This window comes from Photinus pyralis, unplaced genomic scaffold (assembly GCF_008802855.1).
Source record: "Photinus pyralis isolate 1611_PpyrPB1 unplaced genomic scaffold, Ppyr1.3 Ppyr1.4_LG4, whole genome shotgun sequence".
Lineage (NCBI taxonomy): Eukaryota > Metazoa > Arthropoda > Insecta > Coleoptera > Lampyridae > Photinus > Photinus pyralis.
Window position 1 is genome coordinate 25,101,818 of NW_022170511.1, and position 10,378 is coordinate 25,112,195.

A 10,378-nucleotide genomic window follows, 5' to 3' on the forward strand; every position below is an offset into this window, starting at 1 on the left:
ACGTTATGGATATTTGTAATATTCGCACACGTACTAGCGTATTAGCATTGTATATACATCTTAATGGTATTAGCAGAAGATGCTAGGAATATCCAATGTTATCTGGGTCTGGGTCACTGTCAAGGATTGTTCGAGATCATGGAACTAAATACCTACTTTTAAAATGATGTTTTGTGAATTTTAGAAAATTATAATTTATATTACTTTCTTACTTAATTACGAAATAGTAATACTGATTGTGCTCAACTTTTAGCTTGTATAAATAAATATTTTATTATTTATTATATTATTTATTATCATTGTGTTCACTTTCATGGCTCCACATATTTTTCCAAAAATTTGTTAGGTCTGTTTTACTGGGGGGGTGTAACTTCATATCTTGTACTGGTTATTAACTTTTTATAAAATTGTTTTTCACTCTTGTTGAACATATTGTTGTCTGCTTTTATCTGGTTAGATTCTTTGTATCGAGTTAGACGTGAGGAATACACTGCTAGTTTCTGTTTGAGTGTGTCGTTTATTTCATAAATGTCCTCTGATGTTCCTTTCTTGATTTTTTCTATATGTTTTGTAATTTTCTTTGATCTGTTTCCTTTTTCATACTGAGTTATTCTTCCGATGTCTTTTCTTAATTTGTTTATTTTAGTCTCCATTCTCTGTTGCCATTTTGGTTTCTTTTGTTTGTTATTTGTTAGTTTAAGATTTACCGTTTGTTTCGTAAATTGCCCATTGCACGCTAGTACCGTTTTTGCAGCTGCGTAGATTACTAAATGTAGTTCTTCAAGTTTGCTTTGCATATTATTATTATAAATATGAACCGTTTATTTAAAAAAATATTTATTTCCTGATAAATTACTAAAACTGGTAGTGCAACAGTGCTATTAAAGAATGAGTTTGAAGAAGAGGGAAAGCAATTGCTTTTTTGTTGCTGGTGGACGACGAAAGGGAAGTAAGAAGAAAGAGAAAAAGTATTGGTCGAAACCGTGATATTTGAGAAGAAAATGAATCCACACACATCGATTTGTTAAAGGAGATAAATCAAACAAACCCTGACACCCGGGAAACATAGGACTACCCATTCTAAATTTCATCAATTACTTTCTACTAAAGCTATCTCTCTTTTGCACACCTTAAGCGTACTACCTCCACCTTTGTCATATTGTGTCAATCCCAATGTGAGAACTGAGCAGCATCTACATGCTCACATCTTGCTGTCACTGCATGTCAGTTCGCGCCAGGAATTTAGTACGATTTGATTTCTTCGCTCCGCGCCGCAACTGAAGCGCGCCTGACATGTTTAAGCCCTTCACGTGCGCGTTTGGATTTAACTGAAGGAGCGTCAGTCCAAAACTGACATAAAACTGCACGTGAAGGAGGGCCTTTATAGTAAATATGATATTATATGTAATTGCGAGTAGGTAATTGTATTCACAAAACTTTAAAAAAATATATACATGAGTGTTAAGGTAGTTACATTGCTTATAAGCTAAATTGAAATATACAATATAATTTATTCTCACACATCATTGTAATATCTACGTTTAAGAGTTCTGTATTTTTTCAGCATATACAAAGCTTCAATCTCTTTGACAATATATTCACCATGCCCAATTAGCTGCTTAATCTTCTCAGGATCTGAAATATCCTTATTTTTTAAGAAGGCCTTATGCAATCGAGTTCGGAATATATCAAAACCGGCAGGCCAATCTTTTCCAAGGTGTAATAACTAAACGTAGGTACTGAATTAGGAAAACCTGCACGTATTCGGGGGGTACTCACCGTTTTATATAAAGTGACAACCTGTTGCCGTTGAGACACTAAAACAAAAATGGCATAACCTCAAAAGTCAACATTAAAACAATATAATTTGTCTCACTTGCATTGGTATTTTCGATTATTATTATTTGCAAGCAAACTACAAAACCTCACATAATAATGAATTAGTCAAGAAAAATATTTATCAAAATTACATAATAAACAGTGGCGTCGAATTGTATGCAGAAAGTGTTTGTACATGATCTTTAATTCTAAGTACATTTAGACTATCAAAATGTGCGATTGTAGTAAATAAAACTAAATGTGTTACTTCTTAGTCTACAGATCAATCTGTAAGTAAAAAAAAACAATGTGATTGTACCTTAAAAGTCCCTTACAAAGTACCTGTGGTACGCCACTGGCAAAGTGTGCGCATGTGTGCTCTTTGCCGCAGTCGCATGTGCAGGCAAAATAACCTACCTTTTGGTTTACTTTCACATCAATGTGAAAATGTCGTTCCGTTTTCTCCATATAAAAATCTATCAGAAATATAACAGAATAAACTAATACAAGAATGGAGCCAAAAGCAAACGACGCCCATTTACGACAAATACTAAACAGTCCAGCACGTTTCACACCGGCTGTTCCCATTCCGGACTGGTCGAACAATGCTGCAACAACCTCGACCACCACAGCAGCTACAAATGCGGTTTGTATTAAACTCGGCGTTTTCCTTTGAAAGCTAATTAAATCGCTTTTCAGATGTCCTCAAAGTCCGCATCGAATATGACAGTATTAACACCAGGCGGTGTTGGTGATCCACATACTAACGTAACATTGCAGTAAGTTGCATCACTCCAATTCCCAATAATAAGTCTCACATTACAGAAACTGTGTCGCGACAATCGATTTGGGTTGCGAGTTAAACTTAATGAAAATAAACTCCCGCACACGAAATTCGGAATACAATCCCCTACGGTTTAACGGCGTAGTTATGCGCATAAGAGACCCACGTAGTACCGCTTTAATATTTCGATCTGGGAAAATAGTCTGCACGGGAGCGCGCAATGAGCATGACGCCTTGTTGGCTTCGAAAAAGTTTGCTAGAATAATCCAAAAGTTGGGTTTTAATGTATGCTGATGTAATTTAAATAGGAAGAAACCTCTTAATTTATTATTTTAGATCAAATTCATCAATTTTAGAGTACAAAACATTGTCGCGACGTGCGACTTGAGGTTTCCTATAAAACTAGAAAATTTGCACCACGTACATGGCCAGTTTAGTAGGTAGGTGTGAAAAGTGCAACTTGCTTGACAAACCAAGAAAATACAATAGAATCATTCACTTTAATTTTCTTAATTGTTGTGGTTTGCTAATTGTAAAACTTTTAGGTATGAACCAGAGTTATTCCCTGGTTTGATTTATCGCATGATTAAACCACGTATTGTATTACTCATATTTGTAAATGGGAAAATTGTTTTCACCGGAGGGAAGTCCAGGCAAGATATAAAAGATGCTTTAGACAATATGTATCCTATTTTAAGAAGCTTTAGGAAGAACTGAACTCCTCTGTTTTTACTTATATTATTTTATTGCATGAACTGAACTCCTCTGTTTTTACTTACATTATTTTATTGCATTTATTTGTTAAGATTATCATCTACTTAATGTTTATTGTAAACCTTTTTCTACAAGATTAAAGTTTTGTGTGTATCGGATTACTTAATTTTTAATTTTATCATTTTCATGCAAAATGTAAGATAATTGCTAAACAAAGTACCTGATTTGGTAGCGCCACTTACCATTTCAAAGGATCAAGACGGGCTCTTATGTACATCAGGTAGGCAACACACAATACACCCTCAATAATTAACTTTGATAAATTGGGAGCTACGTATAAGCATAAGGCGCATTAGAGGATACGCTCTTATAAGAACGAAACATCGCATATTCCCAATTATTTATCCTGGAGATAATATACAATACACAATATCGCACTAAATAGAAATTTTTGCAGAGGCAACATGTGAATAAAGTTCTCCGAAGTTTAATATCACATCATATAAGGCACTTTTTTACATTACAGGAAATTAATTAGGTATTTCACTTATTCTTAACCCAAGTTGGTATTTATTATATTAACCGTAAGGAAGCAAAAAGGGAATTACTAATATAAAAAAGTCATAAACGCGGTTAGAAATCCAATTTTATTTTAAGAGTAAAATAAATATTTATTCTGCAGTAGGTACGTACCTATGTATATTCGGGATGAAATATAAATATAAAAACTTCATATCTAAAATAATATATGTCTCATCTGGTGCTCCTCAAGGTGCACATTTAGCTCCACTATTATTCTTAATATTTATAAATGATATCAAATCAGTGTTTAAATCGTCCAAAATATTATTGTTCGCGGATGATATAAAAATATTCAGCCCAATAAAATCAATCAACGACTGTATCAATCTGCAATTGGATATCAACGCACTCAGCCTATGGTGTGAAACAAATCAGATGGAACTTAACCTCACTAAAAGCTTTAGTATAACTTTCCATCGTACTGTAAATCCTATTCAATTTACATATACCATAAATAATTGTGCGCTTGAAAGAAAATCTAGCGTTACTGATCTCGGGGTTATTTTCTCTTCTGATCTTTCGTATCAGAAACACATTGATTTTATTTGTAATAAAGCACTGAGACAACTTGGATTTATGCTGCGCTTATCAAAAAACTTTCGCAATCCCTTTATCCTTAAATTAATGTACCTGACTCTTGTTCGTTCCTCTCTCGAATATTGTTCCCAAGTTTGGTCTCCCTATTATTCCACTCCTATTTCAAAACTCGAAAGGGTGCAGCACAAATTTCTTCGTTTCTTCAGGTTTAGGTTACGTCTGAATTCATTTGCATACCATTCTTACCTCTCCGTTCTTAAGGTATTAAGCATTAATACTTTGCTTGCTCGTCGTCAGTTTCTCGATTTTGTCTTTTTTTATAAACTTCTAAATGGTTGTATTGACTCGTCATATTTGGTGGAATTAATAACATTTAATGTTCCTGGAAGATCACTTAGGTTTAGTCAATCGTTTAGCATAAAACTGTATAAAACGTTATATTTACAACACTCTCCTATTATAAGAATCATGCGTTTCGCAAACTCCTATCCGCAAATTGAAGTAATAGGTGTTAGTTTATCTGAACTTAAACATAATCTTAAGTTGCTACTAAATGATGTCGACAAATCATACTACCAATGTTAGTTTAGTTAGTTTACTACTGCTCACTATATTTATTTTTAATTTCTTTTTTCCAGTAATTTAAGCATAATTATCTTTTGTATATGTGAATTGTACACAAAACTTTAATTTTTTGGGGCCTCTCCCGTAAGACTGATAAATAAATAAATAAATAAATAAAAGTAAATGAAGCGGGTCATTGTGATAACCGAATGTTGTTGTTTAATGACAAAAAAGTCGGAGTGTTTATTGAATCAGAATTTATAAGGCTATAAATATGAGTGTAAATAGTGGGAATGGAGTATTCGTTAAGCGGCGTAACGTAATGCCAAATCTGCGCAAATCTCAAGCCAATCGGTCCATTTCGTGGATCCCGAAGATGGAAATTAAGCCAAGAACGAGCTATTATCCTCATCGAGCCACCGTCAAGTTGCGGACCAAAATTTTCGCATAATTTCCAAGCAAAAAAGTAAGAAAGTTGAAAATTTCCACGGCGAAACGTCCCTGGGGATTCTATAACCGGTCCGTGCAAACCACAGTTGGAGATATAATTTCTAGTTTGATTCAAAGCCATGACCAGAATGCATCAAAAACTCCTAAAATCTCTTATTTTAGGTGCAAGTCAGCAACAGAAACGATCATGCATTGAAATCAAATTGTGAAAGTCTTATATACCGTTTATTTAACAATCTTCCCCGAAAATCACAGAAAATTGTCCAAAAAACCTTTTTAAGTTGGCCAAACGAGCTTAGATATACCTACTTATTGATTTAATGTATAACAATAGATATAAACAATTTTTAAAGAAGGGAATTTTTAGATCAAATTTTTTCCGTAAACGAAAATTCAAAATAACAGTAGTGTACACCTGACCTTTAATATAGTTACTAGTCCAGGGAATAGAGGGTTTTAACTTGCAAATGAGAAGTAGTTCCGATTTCTTTTTCATGTCGTGGACAGTCATCTGGTGATTAATAATCTAAGTTTTCGACCTCCTTGTGCTTTTCTCGAACCACCCCCAAAACCCCTGAAATTTGGTTGGTTTCTTAGTTTTTCAATCATATTTTTTTAATGGTTCATTTCATTTTTAAAAATTCTGAAATTTCTATGTAGTTGTTTTAACCAAATTTTATACCTTATCTCTATAATTAAGACTTTTATGAGAAAATATCTTGAATTTATCGTGGTATAAATCCCCTTACCAAAGGGGATGCATAATAATAATGAAACTTGCAACCCTTGCTAGTGGGGATATTTGAATCACTGTGAGATTGTAGCGCTTTGTAATATATGTTTGAAATTAAAAAATTGTCTCACTTCAGTTTAGCTTCAAGCTTCAACCCCCCCCCCCCCCACGGTAGGAATAAATATTTAAACGCTCTTGTGGCGATTGATAAGTTAGTCAGGGACTGCAACACTTATTACATAATATATTTTCTATTTCCTCTTTAAATGTCTATTCCTACCGCGGGGGGGGGGGGGAGGGTGGAAGGATGAAGCTGATCTGAAGTGAGATTATTTTTTTGTTCCAAAAGTATATTAGAAAGCCCTACAATCTCACAATGATTCACTAGCAAGGGTTGAAAGTTGCAATATTATGCATCCTCTTTGGTGTTTGTGTACAATTTTATAGTGTACAATTTCTGATAACAATATTTTTTTGTAAAGTGAACCTATAAAAAGATATGATTGAAAAACTAAAAAACCAACCAAATTTCTTTGGTTTTAAGAGTGGTACGGGGGAAGCAAAAGGGGTGGGAGGTCGAAAACTTGGATTCTTAACCACCAGATATTCTTCCATGGCATGCAAAAAAATTGGAACTACTCGTTTTGCAGGAAATGGTCCATTTTCAGTCTCTATTTCCCGGACTATTGCACACGATAAGCTCGGTCAGGGGGGTCGAAGTGGTTAATACTATAAATAAAGTATCGTTTATATCAGCAAAGGGCTAAAAAATAATATAGTAAACCGGAAAGGCGCCACTTAATCTTTAGTAAATTTCAAAAGAAAAGAGAGAATACTTACCCAAAGGAGGAACAAGGTAGACTAAGAGATCCTTGTTCTGGTATGGATAAGCTACATTAATAAAATAATTGGAATAGTAGAACATAAACAATAATTATTGTGCTCACAATCGGGGGTAATTTAATAAATGATCACAAAATATTACAGATACAAAAGCACATGTAACTAAAGTAGTAATATACCACGTCATGTCGCAGATCTTAAGATGGCGGTCTAGTGATTTTCCAAGCGTGTGGCGTTCAAATTCGGTGAATCTTCTCTAAAAGGGCTAACAATAAGCAACGCGCACGCGGAAGAATTAAAGAAAGAGCAAGAGAAAAAATACAGAAAATTACACTCGACTGACATCTAATGGTAGAAAGAAACGTAGCGCGCCGAGAGAGATAGCGTGCCAGAGGGGTTTCTGTCATTATATTCAATTAATATATTCAAAAGATGTCAAAAACGCTGCTCTATGCTTATGCGAGAGTAGATCCTCCTTGTTGCAGTTACTCAATTTAGAACAGTGGCGACAACAGGGTATCTCATTTTGATTGGTCGCTGATTCCGGTCGCCATATTGGAGCTAAATTCCAAACTGGCCAATAGGAAGCCTTCCAAACGACGCGGTGCACTCCGTGCTATAATTATTAGTTATACTGTTTTGACAGTTCACGCTTCACGGCTTAATGTTACTAGTTTACACTTTGCTTCTTGAATTTGCTTTATTTTATGTTTTCCGTCTCCATTTTTATATAAACCCGTATTTTTCAGGAATCAAGACTGGAATGTAATAGGTAATTCGCTTAAAGTGTTTTAGATGTAAAACTGTACATAACCCTACGAGTGGTAATTGATGTAAAAATTGTTTCAGGAGCCCTAAATAATGAGTTTAGATAGAAAACTGGTTACAGAAGCAGCTTATACCAAATTTACCAGCAAACTAAATTGTGGTTATGGATAACGCAATTGTGATCATGAATACGCATGAATTGGTTTAAAGTTTAGCAATGATGATTGCTAAAGCACAGCGACTATTGCTTTTTTGTACTCCATTGACTAAATCAACGTGTTTTCTCTTCCATTTAATTATAGCACATTAAAGTAGTACTTATTTTTATCTTGAAGGAGAAACACCATAGAACAACAAACTTAGAATGGAAACTGTAATGTAATGTCATAGATATATAAATACCTAGATACAGCCATCCTTAACAAACGTACCTCGGTTTTTAAAAAACATATCAAAGAAATTTGTACATCTCTCCATTACTTTCTAACCAAGAAGAAACATGTTCTATCTCTTTTTATTGCATTAACCACTACGTCGTACGCGAATCGGACGCTTAAAACAAACTTAGCGCGTCCCATAAGTCATGTGACAGTTGACACATTTCACGATCGCGCGAAATCAAATCTAACTAAAAATATTCGCCCTAAACATGATGGACGGTTTTTTTCACTAAATATTATGTAATTATTGCGTTATCAAATGTATATGAATAACATTAGTGCTTGCCATAATGATAGACGCGTCCATAATTGTTATTCCTGAAATAGTTTTATTACATAGAGCTACGCCATTTAAATTTGGGACTATGTTTACGTTGTTTGGCATGATGTGCTGCAGTGAATTCATTGCTGGCTTGCAGAATATCAAAAAAACCGTAAGTAAGTAAAGTTTATGTTCAACATTTTAATTTCAATTGCATGGTTTTAGGCGTAATGGTAACGGAGATTAAGTTGCGACAGGAAGTGAATTCGTTTCCAATTATCATTTTGGCCTATATAATGTTGATGCAGTGCGTTTGTATCATGATCACAGGATCCGTGCAATATTCTTAGGAAAACGAGATTTATAGACTGTGTGTGCGTGCAATATCAAATTTTTTATCGCTACGCGTCTTGCCTACCTTTCGGCATATGTCCAATCGGTGGGGTTTCTTTTTGAAATTATAGTGCTAATTGTAGTAAGCAAGCTACACGTGTACATTTATTTAAAATAAATACAACATCTTAACAATGATATCCAATTGGTGATAATACTCATTTAGCGAACATTCATTACGTTTCTAAAAGTTCACAATCCGAATAATCGTCAGATGAAATTGACAAATCCGAATCATCACTGCCATTATTAACACTTATTATAAAGTTCAGAAACATCAACCAATATAATTTCTCTTTTAAATTAATCACTTTCCACATGTTCACACACTTTCTTCGAGTTGTCAGCTGTAATTTTTTCAAATTCTTCATTTGCCAGCTTTCTAAGTAACATCTTCCATTTTAAATGTAACATTTCTTGCTGCTATGCGATTTAAATAAATAAAAAGGCGGTTTATTTATGTTGTAAAGTCTCAAATCTGATAATTTTCTGTGTGACTTGTGCGAACAATTTGATTGACAGTTATAATAAATAATGCGAATCTTGTCTTCCATGCTCAGGGTACCTCTATAAAGGATAGCGCTATACGTAATTAATGTGCCGAAAGTGATGGTAATAGATGGTACGTCCTTTTGAACTATGTTGGGGTATGGCTGTATCTATGTATTTATATATCTATGTTCTCCAAGTATCATTTTTTTTCTCGCACGATGGTCCATTTGTTACCTTACTTTCTACTATTGTTGAAAAACTGAACTGTATAGGTATATTATTTTTTTATCATCAGTTATACAGAAATTATACAATAAAATTACAATACCTATCTATACTAATTATACTTACTAACCTGTTGATCGTTTCTAATAGAAACTCTTTCTCTACCTCTGTGCAATTTTTGCACTTCTCCTTCCTCATTTTTGTTGATGTGATCCGTAACCGTGATCAAAGATTTAACACTACGCTATCACCTCACAAACGTCAAATTAGTGCTGTGTCAAAATAGGGGTGAATTCACAACGACCTGGCGTTAGATTATAATAATTCTAGAATTTCAAAATCTAAGATTCGATTAAGTACGAGAAACCCGATCGTGGACTAATCTCGGCTTATATCATAGAACAACAAACTTAGAATGGAAACTGTAATGTAATGTAAAAATGACGCGCCATCTCGTGTATGTTCTCAGCAGCTTTTGCGTGAATGGCGCCAAATTTAAATATTAAAATGTAAGCTACGTCCGCATTATACTGCATTTCTCCGGATCTGTAACAATAACATTGGATTTGACTAGCTGAAACCTAAAAGGTAAATGAATCCAGCCAGTGAAGTCCAATTTTGTTTGTTAGGGATCCAGATAAATTCAGTTTAATGCCGATGCACCTCAACAGTCAGGGGCTTCAAAGAGTACAGACCACTTTATAAGTAACAACTCCAATTAATCCAATCAAGGAGTTATATTTAATTTAATATGGATATACAAGATACAAGAT

The 10,378-nt window shown here is 34.2% G+C and overlaps 1 protein-coding gene and 1 long non-coding RNA gene across 3 annotated transcripts; one reads left to right on the plus strand and one right to left on the minus strand.

Annotated features, from left to right (window-relative positions):
* Window positions 1-1,515: 1,515 nt before the first annotated feature.
* Window positions 1,516-2,063, minus strand: LOC116169241. Its single transcript, XR_004144910.1, has 3 exons — window positions 1,877-2,063; window positions 1,780-1,817; window positions 1,516-1,635 (listed from the first exon to the last, which is right to left on the minus strand). It is a non-coding gene; the product is annotated as an uncharacterized LOC116169241 (long non-coding RNA).
* Window positions 2,064-2,215: 152 nt separating this feature from the next.
* On the plus strand, window positions 2,216-3,477 carry LOC116169240 (TBP-related factor). Of its 2 annotated transcripts, XM_031485274.1 has the most exons (6): window positions 2,216-2,464; window positions 2,518-2,597; window positions 2,644-2,887; window positions 2,939-3,042; window positions 3,148-3,312; window positions 3,355-3,477. In XM_031485274.1, exons 1-6 carry the CDS (start codon window positions 2,330-2,332, stop codon window positions 3,359-3,361), a joined length of 735 nt encoding a protein of 244 aa, XP_031341134.1. In that variant the 5' UTR covers window positions 2,216-2,329; the 3' UTR covers window positions 3,362-3,477. The 2 variants fall into 2 exon arrangements, with proteins under 2 accessions (XP_031341134.1, XP_031341133.1); XM_031485273.1 differs by having other exon boundaries at window positions 3,148-3,474.
* The last annotated feature ends 6,901 nt before the right edge of the window (window positions 3,478-10,378 follow it).